Below are 12491 nucleotides of genomic sequence, written 5' to 3'. Positions count from 1 at the left end.
ACCGTACTGTTTTTTTTTTCCTTTTATTCAAAATGGGTAGCGGATATATCACACTTGTTTTCTTTTTATCTACGAGTATGTTGACACCTTCAAAGGTGTATGCTCTTAGTTTCCCTTTCGCCTACCTCTGTTACCTAACCTAACTTACTACTTTTTAAGTGGCCGCTAAATGAACGGTTGTTAAGCGCATTAAGTGGGAAGGATGTAAACTAAACTTTACGGCCTCTTGACTTCACCAAGAACACAATGCTATAGCTTCTCTTTTGTACTGAATGATATATCCCCCAACTCATTTGAAGTTGAGGGTATTTGACGTATAGAAAATATGCCTACATTTTAAATGTAGCTTCTAAAACTTGTAAAATTTAAAAAACTGACAAAATTAATATCCAAAAAAATCGAACAAAACTTTTGGGCAAAATTCGGGATTGCAGCTCCAAAAGGTTGTCTTTGAAAATTGTTGCTACACAGAAGGATTTCATCACTGCCACCGCTCACTCTCTTTATCTTTTACACTCACTGTCTTGTGTGCAACATGCTGCGATCCCGCTGGCATCAATCGGACCATGGCATTGAGGAGCGCATGTGCTGGATATGCTTGAATACGGACGAGGAGATGCGAGTGCCCAGCACTTGGCTGCAGCCCTGCCTCTGTCGGGGCACCAACAAATGGGTGCACGAGGCATGTCTCAGCCGCTGGATTGACGAGAAGCAACAGCTCAATCCCGATGTGTCCGTTAGTTGCCCGCAATGCCACACTGAATACATTATTGTGATGCCACCGATTTGCCGATTCGATGCAATACTTGAACGTGTTGAGAAGACTTACGGTTTGCTGTGTCCAAGCGTCTTGATGGGCATGCTGGCCACGGTTTTCTACATTGCCACATTGTCGTATGGTGCGCTGACAATGCATCAGATTGCTGGCTATGAGCGCAGTTTGCAGCTGATGAAGGATGATCCGACACTACTGATGATTGTGTTGCCATCGGTGCCGGCGGGATTGTTGCTTCTGCGTCGCCTCGAATGGGACAGTTGGCTGGTGCGTTGGCTGCGACGGCGACAGCGTCAGCCAATGGCACGGGAGCATTTGGATGAGCATGGTGAACCATTGCCGGGTGCTCCGCTGGACGATGAGTATTTCGATGGCATGGAACCCATTGACGACGGCGATGTGATGCAAGGCGGCACACTGAACACTGAAAATGTTGAACGTGCTACCTGCCGCTTTTGCACCATACTCAGCTTGCCCACATTTTCGGTGCTCATTGGACAGACGCTTTACAGCAATTTAAACAGCAGAATGCTGAGCATACTGCTGGGCGCCATTACGTTTGAGGTTGTGAAGGGTTTGATTTGGGTTTATATGCGGCAATGTAAATATTATCGGCGGCGCTATCGCAGCGTGTTGAACTACACGGCTGAGAATGTAGAGCTCACCGGCAGATCCATATAATTTTAGATTCCAAAGTACACAAATAAACATTTCACTTCATATATAAGCTTGCCAAGTAACTGCAGCCCACAAATTCAAAAATGGTCACACTAGTTGCGGGATTTGATCTCTTATCGATAACAGCTGTAACTGTTAAATGTAACTGTAACTGCATGGCTATCGAAATCATTTTATTCAAAAAATCATCTCACTCAATTTCAATTTTGATTATGAGGGACGCATTGCATTTGTTATAGTTATTTGGAAAGTACACAAATAAAATTGCCATTCAAATAACTAATAAATTTTCCACACATGTGAAATGGTCACACTTGTTGCGCGACTTGATCGGTTATCGATAACAACTGCATCAGCGATAAACACTTTTTGCACGTGTTTGTATCGAAACTGTTTTATTCAAATTGTCATTTCAAAAGATTGCACTAATATGTAATATTTTTCATTAAAATGATCGCTGCTGTCGCTCTAGCAAATGTCCCATGCGCGCCAGGAGCCAAGCAAAAAGACGAAATACCCAGCGGCTGCCGCAGCCCCCGCGAAATCTTTGCGCACTGCAATGTGGCTTAAACTGGCTCTTGAAACTGGCGCCTAAGGGCGGCTGTCCAGTTGGAGAGTTCAATTGGCGACTGGATGTAGTTTGCAAGTCGAGCAGCGGTTCATTGTGCTCCGTAAAGATTAGCATATACTGTACAAGCAAGCACGACGTATCCTCGATGATCAGCTCATTGTGCTGATTCAACAGCTGCTGTCGCGAAGACAACCTATCCAAGAGCAGCTCACAGATCAACACACAACGTGGTGCACGTCCAAAGCGCGAACATGACCAGCAATTCTCTGGCAATGGCAACGACGTGACCGTGCACTGAGCCAACGCGGCATCCACGCGATCATAGAGACGCAATGGACCCGCCCAATTGTTGTCCATGCGTCCCATGATTAGCAGGCGATAGAGCAGCTGCAATGGGCAACCAAGACACACGTAACGGCGTCGACAGTTGCTGGCTGTGTGCTGTTTATCCTTGTAGGTAACACTCAACACCTCTCGAGGACGAATCGACGAGGAATGCTGCAAGCGCAGATCCTTGCACAAGCCAGCAAAGCGACGGACCTTGTAGCGTCTCAAAATGGGATTCGACTGTGAGATGAGCACCCAATGCAACAGATGTATGTGACCAGCGCTTATGTGTGTGCTTCTCGATGTCGAGCTCTGCAAATCCTTGAGCATTTGACGGCAAGTGGGCCACATGGCAACAATGCAACGCAATCGCTCAATTTCGTAGAAGGATTCGCCCATGAAGAGCGGCGGAATGGGCACCAAAGTGCTGCGATATCCTTCGCTATTGGCAGCCGCTGCAAATATCAAAAGTTTCGCATCGCAGACACAACTCTGGGAGTCGAGCATGTTGCACAACTGAGCGATATGCTGATAGGTGTCAATGCCTAAATGCATTCGACTTTTATCGGGTCGCAATGTGAGATTACTTGGTGTTACGCTGCTGTGGATGAATATGTGATATATAATACTAGGATTAATGTATTTAGGGCTCTACTCTGAATCCTCTTGCGAGACATCTTCAATGTCGCCAGCACTGTCCAAGAATAGCCTTGGTATCTCTCTTTTTGCGACCACATCTGCAGAATGTTCCATAATTTCACGTAAAAAAAAGAAACACATAAAATACAAACGAAAATTTATTGTTGAAAATGTGCTATAAAAACAAAAACAAGTATGATGACAGACAGTTCCAGGTTTTGATAGTGCTTTCTCGCCCTTTAGACTCGACTATTAATAGGCAAGCAGCAATAACACAAAACTAACGTCACAAGTCTATCGCATTACAATAAGCTCAGGTTATCAGTGGAAGTATATGTAGTATTGCTTTACACATAGTCATATCAGGAAGTATCTGGAAAGTAGAGCAAACCACAGACACGCCCTCGTTTTACATTTGAACATGCAAATTGCGCGCGTTTCAATCTGCCAGGACTAATCGCAAGTGTTGTTGATCGACAATCGATAGGCATCGATCAGCCCTGTGACGCAGGAGGATGTTATTGCCATTTTTTGCAGGCGTGCCTGGAAAGTTCCATCATAATTATGACGCACCTTTTTTTTACACAACTTTGAAAGCAATAAACAACGATTAAAGTAAATACAAAATATTATAAAATACCCATGTTATTGTTAGCAACAATAAATTGGAAAAATGCGTCTTGGTTTGATGGCAAAGCCAAAGGGTCATCAGCAAATAGCTGCGTCAATGTGACGGAAAACTGAGACAAGCCACACGTCAATTAATTAAACATTGTCCGAATAAGTACACCTACATACACACACATTCATATGTATGAATATGCATGTGCATGTGTGTGTTCCGAGAACATGAACGATTCCTGATAACGATGTTCGATTGAGCGAGAGAGACAGCAAAGGAGGGAGGGGCAAAGTACAAAATGCCAAAGTTTTACTTTTAATTAATGAGAGACAGCAACATTTAATATAATCACTTTCGTTTAATAGATTCCTTTTGAAAATTTTCAATTGATACGCTACACAATTAATAGACTACATATTTTGTACATATATATTGTATGTATGTGTGTATGTATTTATTGCTATAAAGCATATAATTTCGATCAAGGCAATTGCCTTAACAATACTCTTAATTCATAAATAAAAACGACCTTGAAGCGTGTCACAATTCCGGCTTCTGGTCTTGATTCTGGTTCCGGGTACGAAATCCAAATCTTCCTTGTAGCCTAACTAGGGGGGTAAATTTGGTTACAATTTGTTCGTTATTTTGAAATTTTTCATTTTTTGTTTTCTTGTTCAAACTAACGATTAGCTAAAAACTATTTAAAACTTTGTTTTACAGGCAGTAAATATTGTGTTTAAAACTACTACAATATGACTAAAACTACGAACTAAACTGCAATATGCATTATAATAGCACTTTTAAGTATTTGTTTAGGAATATATAAGTACACAACGACTTAATACATATTCGAGTGTGTCCGTGTGTTTTCTGAGTGTATGTGTTCTTTGTTAAGTACTATTATTAAGTACGAGATTAAGTTTCAAACTTAAGGCAAAGGAAATCCATTTTCTTGCTACAATATAGTATATTTCTTTTGAAAACAGTTGCCTGGTGATAATTCATAATATGCGGTGCTGCAAAAATACCAACCAACAATGTCAGTAAAAGTATATAACTAGTATATTATATATACTGCTGGCATTACCTGCTCAACACGTTGTGTGTGTGTATTTAAAACTTGAGATTGTCCTTGAGGTAGGCTTTCTTACGCTCAAAACCCTTGATACAATCATCAGGATCGCTGCCGCGCTGCGTGCACACATACTCCGTTTTGAGTACGAAACATTGCGTCTGCACCATGTTGAAGAACAATTTGCCAATCGTATTGGCATCCTCGTCGTGCGCCATTTTCAAACAGGTGCGAAAACGTCGATCACACTTGCAATGCGACAGTGTGTAGGGTCGATAATTGAAGAGTTCGTATCGAGTGGAGAGCGCAGGTATGAATTTTTGGCAGTGATCGTGTGTGCGACAGCATTTATCGGCCATCGATGCGCCGCCCAATTGATTGTAGGTACCATTGGCCAAATTGCCCTTACCGCACCAGCGCGTATTTGGCGCAATGAACCAATCGGATACCTGACGTCGTCGTCGCGCTGCAGGTGGCGCTGCCGCGGCTGCATCGCTTTCGTCATCAATGTCATCAGCAACATACGATTCATGACGTGGTTGATGTACTACACCTCCGCTGCCCCCGCCATTGTTGTTATTATTGTTGTTGTTGCTGCTGCTGCTACGGCCAACATTTGTTGTTGCACCGTTTGTGGCTGCGGCAGCTGCGACATTGGCGGGCAATGGCAATTGTTTAGCAACGCATAGCTGCCAGGCGAAAATAATTAGGCACAACACATAAATGCAATTGCAGTTGAGTCCGCCGCCGCTTAAGAAAGCCATTAATATATGTGTATGTATGTAACGCTTTTTCCTCTAATCGACGATATGTGCCGTTTTTCATTCAGCTTCGTGGAAATTCGTTTGCTATTTGTAAGGTTTCGCGTTCGTCACGATTGCCACCACACAAGTGTCGTACAGACCGCGAGCCGCTGGCGCTTTTATATACGGTCAAACACTCACACACGTTGCCCGTTGCCGTTCGACTACCGATTACGATTCGCGCACCAAGCGCAAATAAACATGCGTATGGATGAATGTGTGTGCAGGTGCATTTTGGCTTATCTTGGTCTGAGCTAAAAGTGTTGAACAGCTCACGAATCAGATGTTTTTCAGTGCGTACAGCGCCATCTGTCGCCGTATGCTGACAACCGTGCATTACTCATCAGCTGTTCAGGTAGAGTTTTGCAACACTGCACACACACTCACCGCACACACAGCATCAATATTTTTGTGGATTCATCTCACACAAAAGGTTTTTTTTTGTTGCAAATTTTAGGCGAATACTTGTTGTTTATTTTGCTGCCATGCAGCGCACAACACAAGAACAGAAGCACTTGAAGCTGCAACAGCAGCAACAACACGCCGAGCAGCAGCATCATCATCACCATCATCATCACCAGCAACAGCAGCAGCACCAGCAACAACAACAGCAACAGCACAATAGCAATAATAGCAACAATAGCAATGGCATCCGCATCGCTGGCAGCAACAATACAACGACCACGCCCACAACAACAACCAGTGGCGCCCATGGAATAACACCACCGCGCACGCTGGCATTGAATCAAAATTATGCTGCCTCTGACACATCAGGTGAACATGAAGGCGACACCGATTATCCGGACTCACGTTACGAGTGCGCCATTTGCATCGATTGGCTCAATGAGCCGGTGCTGACATCGTGCGGCCATCGCTTCTGCAAGAGCTGCCTCAGCGATTGGCTGGAGAATCACAATCAATGTTGTCCACTGGACAACAAACAACTCTCCACGGACCAGGACATCTTCCCCGACAATTATACGCGTCGTGAGATCGAACAACTGAAGCACAAATGCCCCAATTCCCCGCACGGCTGTGCGGTCATCGCCTCACCCATTGAGCTGCATCGCCACTTGCCCAGCTGTCCATATCGACGCCAGCAGCAGCAGCAGCCACTGGAGGAGAAATGCCCGTTTGCTAGCATCAAGTGTGACTTTGTGGGACGACCGGAGACAAATCAGCTGGAGGAGCATCTGAAGACCGATATGCCATTGCACATGCAACTCATGTTGCAGGCATTCCAGCAAACTGCGATTGCCAGCTGGCAGCCGCACAAACCATCGTCCAGCCTGGAGAATGGACACAAGCATGATGCGGCTGCGGCTGCTGCTGCCGGACAATTGCCGCCGCCGCCGCAATATGCGAACAACGGTGTGGACGAGCAGATTGTGCAGACAATGTATCAGCGCATTGTGGTGCTGGAGCAGCGCACACGGGAGCAGGAGACACGCATCGAGAATCTGCAGAAGCAGCTGCGACATCAGCAATCCCAAGTGGATGCACGCTACAGCAATGGCACCATTGTGTGGCAACTGGAGCAGCTGAGTGCTCTTGTCGAACGATTGCGTGCCAATGCCAACAATCAGGTGTATTCACACGAATGCTATACGTCGCCATATGGCTACAAGTTTTGTGCCCGGCTCAACATACAGCCGAGTAAGCCGCAGGTGTTGAGTTTGCATGTGCATCTGATGCAATCGGAGAATGATTTCCATTTGGATTGGCCATTCAAGGGACGGATTAAGCTGTGCATGGTGCATCCGGCGGATGCGAATCTATCGCAACACGACACGATCATGACCAAGCCGAAGATACGCGCATTCCATCAGCCACACGAAGCGATTAGCACTCGAGGATTTGGGTTCTTGGAGTATGCCAACATATCGAACATCATGCACTTGGGCTTCTGTGCCGACGATCGATTGCTCATCAAGATCGAGATCAACATTGTCTAACCGCAACAACAGTAATAATATTAATAGTTGTAGTAGTAGTAGGCGCATATATATTGTATTTGTATATTTTGTAGTACATCTAGAATTAGAAGAAATTCAAAAGATAGAGAGAGAGAGAGAGAGAGAATGAGGAAAAGAACGTATTTAGTCACTAAACCACATCACAGCCAAGCAATTTTTATATAGTATACAGATATACACACATGATATATACAGCGATCTATTACAACGATTACAATTCGAATCAGGCAATTTTTGGAATATATTTACAAGCGCTTCACTCTCCTCAATTCCATTACAAATTGGCTATACTCAATTTATGTCTAGAATACTATTATATTATATTAATCTACTATCATTCTGTCGTATATCCTGTGTCCTAGTCTCATAATGTACTTAACATTCCAACTCACGCACACGCAAAAACTTCCATTTTGTTGTATTTTATTTTTTGTTTTCTTTATTGTTTTAAGCTTATTTTTTGTTTTTATTTTTGTAACTGTGAAGCAGTATCATATATATACATATATAGAAATAATTATACATACGTATTTGTAGCATAGCGAGCGCCGCACAAAAATTGAATAAAGGACACTTTTGTACCGACATCTGATTCTTCTTTCGATTCCATACTAAAAACAAGAGCTTGTCAAGCACATGAAAGCTCTGTTTCAGTTATTTGCAAAGCTTATTGTTTCATGGATTTGGTATAGAAAAAAGGGCATTTAGTAGATTGACTTTTCAAGAACGACGAATTTATTTGACAACACAGAAAAGTATATTCACATTACAGAATATTAAAAAAAAATTCTTTCTTGGCAGATGAATTTCAATACAATTGGAAGCCTTTGAGCTTAATACATATTTACATTTTCTATCAAATAAATGAACTTACATATACTTTAGACGAATAAGATGCATATGAATCTAGTTAAATAGTAAATTAATTTGAAAGCTGCTTAAGCTTACAAAAGTATATACACAACTTGAGCATTCAAATGAAGTTAAGACCTTAGCATTAAATGGATCTAAAATATCTTAGAATTATTAGAGTTTAGGTCTAAAGGTGCTTATCACATTTAATCCTAATTGTCTTGAACTTTAAATTAGCACTAGGATTAATCTGATTTATGATTTGGCTTATTTTCTAATGGAAGCTCAGGCGACATGCCAGCTGCCTGCAGCCGAGACTGTGACGACTTCCACATGCTCCTGCTGGATGAGCTCGATGGTGACGGCTTCCTGCAGCACCTCCTCATCATTCTCTCCCTCCTCCTCCTCCTGCTGTAGCACCTCCTCCACGATGTCGTCCTCCTCCTCCACCAACTCCTCCACCACTTCAATCGGTGTTACAAGCGCTGCACTCTTGCCTTTAACACGCGCCTTGGCCGTTTCATGGGTGCGCATGTGTGCGTTGAGGCCACCAGATTGAGCAAACGATTTGTTGCACAGCTTGCAGGAATATTTGCGCTGCTCTGAGTGCAGCAACTTGTGCACACGCAACGCCTTCTTTCGTTGAAACGTTGAGCCGCATACATCGCAAACAAATGGTCGCAGATTCGTATGCGAAACGGCATGAACATTGAGATCGTGGTAACTGTAGAACGACTTGTCGCACACCTCACACTTCGCTGGCCTCTCGCCGGTGTGGCGACGCATGTGGGCGGTGAGGACGCCACGATCGCGACACGGTCGCCCGCATATCTCGCAGATGCAAGGCATGCGGCCGGTGTGACAAATATTATGCGACGTCAGCTCCTTTTGTGTGTAGAATGTGGCCTCACATTTCGGCTCTTGGCATTTGTATGGCTTAATCCCGCTGTGCCGTTGGCGATGACGCATCATATTGCCCGATTGCGTGAAGGGTTTGCCGCAGATGTCGCAAAAGATGCCCGTGTGCTTCCAGCGATGACCGCGCAAATCGCGTTCGGTGCGAAACGTTTGATTGCAACCGCTTTCAGCGCATTTGTAAACCTTGGCGGGACCTTTGCGTGATTTTGTGCGGCTGCTCGCACTATTGTTGCTGCTGCTGATGCAGGCAACTGGAGCAGCTGTAGGCTCCGGCGTCGCCTCCTCCAAAGTCATGATGTGCTTGTTTCTGGGCCTGCGTTCATTGTGCTTACTGCGCTTGTGACTTTGCAGACTGCGCTTCGTGTTGTAGGCGCGTTCACATAGATCACACTGGAAGAGCATATCTCGTGTGTCATCCAGCTCTGGCTCCTGATCCTCTTGCTGTTGTTCCACTTCTTCCTTCTCGTCTTGCTCGTGCTGCTCTCCCAACTCCACCTCCTCCTCCTCATTATTGTGCTGCAGTTGCGGCGCATCATCCTCATCGATTATTGTCCATGGCTCGAGCTCTGTCGTGCTCTTCAATGTTGTGGCACGTCTCCGCAATTGACGTCGAGTCGCAATTGTGTCATCCTCGACAGCTGTATGTTGTTGGTCGAGTAGCGCTATTTGCGCCAAATCCACTTGCAACTGCCCTGCATTAGATGCAATTGGATCATCCTCGGATTTGAGTGTTAGCACTTCTACTTCGACTTCCACTGGCTCCACATCCAAGTGGTCTTCATCGAGCTTGCAGTCGTCGACTTCGGTTTGGGGCAAATGCTGCTGGCGAAAGTGTTCGGGGAAGACATCGTATGGCACTCGTTGAGCGCAGAGCGCACAACAGACATCGTAGTGTTTGGGACCCACGCACAGCACGTCGCCACAGCGGAAATTGAAATTGCTGCTGCTGCTGCTGGTGATATCTGTTGGTCGCTCCAGTTTAATCATACTGTTGGCGGTAGTTTAATGCCGGAATTTTGTCCATTTAGATTTGGCGTCGCCTAAAACAAAACCGCCGTTGCACCAAACACTTCACAGCTGTCTAGCGATAACCCGATAACGCGATAACACATATCGCTGTTAAGCAAACTATTCAAATAATTTGTAAATTGTGTAATTCAACTTCAAGATTTTGCTTATATACATATATACAAAAATGGAATACAACCATTAACCACAAAATTAATTAATTAATTGTTTATTAATTTTTTCAAATACCGATAAAAAGTTATGAACTTATCGCTCGTCGTTCAGCTGGTCAGTATTGTTTGTTAGCCAGTGTTGTGCAGAAAAGCACTTAATGTCGCATTGCACACACTGGCCGCAGCCGCCCGTTGTGTATTCGGTGTATACACTTTTTTCTAACTTCATTGATTTTTCGCCCCCGCTTTTAACACACACATTACGGCACTCCTGACCAAAAGCGACAACAACCAGTGTAAAACAGCTTAATTGAAGTGAGCAGAAAATGTCGGAGAGCGCGGTGCCAGCGAGCAATGCGAACGCCAGTGAGAAAATGGCCAGTTTGCTGAAGGAGGCGGAAAATTTGAAAAGCAAACTGGAAGAGGAGCGCCAAAAACTGAACGATGTGAATCTATCAAATGTCGCCGAACGCTTGGAGCAAATCGCCTATGTGAACATTAAGCCACGCAAAGTGCTCAAAGGACATCAGGCGAAAGTTCTGTGCACCGACTGGAGTCCCGATAAACGTCACATAATCTCATCATCGCAGGACGGACGTTTGATCATCTGGGATGCGTTCACAACCAATAAAGAGCACGCGGTGACCATGCCAACCACATGGATTATGGCCTGCGCCTATGCGCCATCGGGGAATTTTGTCGCTTGCGGCGGTCTCGACAACAAAGTCACCGTTTATCCCATCACATCCGATGAGGAAATGGCAGCCAAGAAACGCACTGTGGGCACACACACCAGCTACATGTCTTGCTGCATTTATCCGAACTCGGATCAGCAGATACTCACCGGCAGTGGTGATTCCACCTGCGCTTTGTGGGACGTTGAATCCGGACAGTTGTTGCAGAGCTTTCACGGACATTCCGGGGATGTAATGGCCATTGATTTGGCACCCAATGAAACGGGCAACACCTTTGTGTCGGGCAGTTGTGATCGCATGGCCTTCATCTGGGACATGCGCTCCGGGCATGTGGTGCAATCGTTTGAGGGTCATCAGTCGGATGTGAATAGCGTCAAGTTTCATCCATGTGGCGATGCCATCGCCACCGGTTCCGATGACAGCAGCTGTCGTTTGTATGACATGCGAGCGGATCGTGAAGTCGCCGTCTTTGCCAAGGAGAGCATCATCTTTGGCGTCAATTCGGTGGACTTTTCGGTTAGTGGACGTTTGCTCTTCGCTGGCTATAACGATTATACGGTTAATTTGTGGGACACATTGAAGTCGGAGCGCGTCTGCCTGTTGTATGGCCATGAAAATAAGGTGTCGTGTGTGCAAGTCTCACCCGATGGCACAGCGCTCTCCACCGGCAGCTGGGATTATACCATACGCGTCTGGGCTTAAGCTCCCTATCCCAAATCCTGCAATATTGCATCCTGCATTCTCCACAAGATACCAAAGATGAATACGAATTGTAACTGTAAATGTGTGAAACTGGATTGGAGGATGTATGTTAAACATTTCCACCTACCTACTGAGCTGTTTTCCGTGCCCTGGCAGAGAGATTTGAAACTCTTTTCGTCCGTCTGTCCGTCCGGTTTTGAAAGTGATTAATAGCTTATTTTTGAAGCAATCAACTGCATTGAATCTCGCACAATTTTACAGCTTTCTTCATTACTTGAATTGATAGCTGCAATTCAAAAGTTGAGCAAAATTCCTGACTTCAATCTGCTGCCAAGGTATTTGAAGTCTTCGGCTTGCCGTTGACAGTTTTTTCAGTCATTCTTTGCTCTCTATTTTATTTTGTTACTAAATATATTTTTGTTGTTTTGTTTTGCGCGTAATAACGCAATTTATTACGCCAACGATACTATGATGTACTTTAAGTATTAGAAAAAAGGCAAATATGCACGCAACCCAAACCAAATAATATTACAATAATAATACAGAGCTCGTGTACTATATAAATCTATGTAAACTTATTATGCGCCTAGTTGTAAGTTCCTGTTTGAAATAAATGTTGAAACGAATCAAAAACAAACAGTCTTTAAATCAGTCTAAATAGTCTTTAAGATTTTTTCCCA

General features: G+C 44.4%; 6 protein-coding genes across 7 annotated transcripts; 3 read left to right on the top strand and 3 right to left on the bottom strand.

The window, feature by feature from the left end:
* The first annotated feature begins 326 nt into the window (after window positions 1–326).
* On the top strand, window positions 327–1762 carry LOC133847061 (E3 ubiquitin-protein ligase MARCHF5). The gene has a single exon (XM_062281819.1). It carries the CDS (start codon window positions 536–538, stop codon window positions 1454–1456), a length of 921 nt encoding a protein of 306 aa, XP_062137803.1. The 5' UTR covers window positions 327–535; the 3' UTR covers window positions 1457–1762.
* A 51-nt stretch (window positions 1763–1813) lies between these two features.
* On the bottom strand, window positions 1814–3195 carry LOC133847058 (uncharacterized). 2 transcript variants are annotated; one of them, XM_062281817.1, is made up of 2 exons: window positions 3007–3195; window positions 1814–2949 (listed from the first exon to the last, which is right to left on the bottom strand). In XM_062281817.1, exons 1-2 carry the CDS (start codon window positions 3129–3131, stop codon window positions 1899–1901), a joined length of 1176 nt encoding a protein of 391 aa, XP_062137801.1. In that variant the 5' UTR covers window positions 3132–3195; the 3' UTR covers window positions 1814–1898. The 2 variants fall into 2 exon arrangements, with proteins under 2 accessions (XP_062137801.1, XP_062137800.1); XM_062281816.1 differs by having other exon boundaries at window positions 1815–2952; window positions 3007–3194.
* Window positions 3196–3950: 755 nt separating this feature from the next.
* Window positions 3951–5712, bottom strand: LOC133847062 (group 3 secretory phospholipase A2). The gene is made up of 2 exons (XM_062281820.1): window positions 4700–5712; window positions 3951–4628 (listed from the first exon to the last, which is right to left on the bottom strand). Exon 1 carries the CDS (start codon window positions 5446–5448, stop codon window positions 4726–4728), a length of 723 nt encoding a protein of 240 aa, XP_062137804.1. The 5' UTR covers window positions 5449–5712; the 3' UTR covers window positions 3951–4628; window positions 4700–4725.
* A 139-nt stretch (window positions 5713–5851) lies between these two features.
* On the top strand, window positions 5852–8050 carry LOC133847057 (TNF receptor-associated factor 6). The gene has a single exon (XM_062281815.1). It carries the CDS (start codon window positions 5973–5975, stop codon window positions 7440–7442), a length of 1470 nt encoding a protein of 489 aa, XP_062137799.1. The 5' UTR covers window positions 5852–5972; the 3' UTR covers window positions 7443–8050.
* Window positions 8051–8179: 129 nt separating this feature from the next.
* On the bottom strand, window positions 8180–10323 carry LOC133847056 (zinc finger protein 510). The gene has a single exon (XM_062281814.1). The coding sequence runs from the start codon at window positions 10218–10220 to the stop codon at window positions 8601–8603; it is 1620 nt and encodes a 539-aa protein (XP_062137798.1). The 5' UTR covers window positions 10221–10323; the 3' UTR covers window positions 8180–8600.
* Window positions 10324–10562: 239 nt separating this feature from the next.
* Window positions 10563–12442, top strand: LOC133847059 (guanine nucleotide-binding protein subunit beta-5). The gene has a single exon (XM_062281818.1). It carries the CDS (start codon window positions 10741–10743, stop codon window positions 11809–11811), a length of 1071 nt encoding a protein of 356 aa, XP_062137802.1. The 5' UTR covers window positions 10563–10740; the 3' UTR covers window positions 11812–12442.
* The last annotated feature ends 49 nt before the right edge of the window (window positions 12443–12491 follow it).

The sequence above is a fragment of the Drosophila sulfurigaster genome, chromosome X, assembly GCF_023558435.1.
Source record: "Drosophila sulfurigaster albostrigata strain 15112-1811.04 chromosome X, ASM2355843v2, whole genome shotgun sequence".
Taxonomy (NCBI): domain Eukaryota; kingdom Metazoa; phylum Arthropoda; class Insecta; order Diptera; family Drosophilidae; genus Drosophila; species Drosophila sulfurigaster.
The sequence above is the reverse complement of the archived record's forward strand: the minus strand, read 5'-3'. Positions and strand labels throughout refer to the sequence as shown.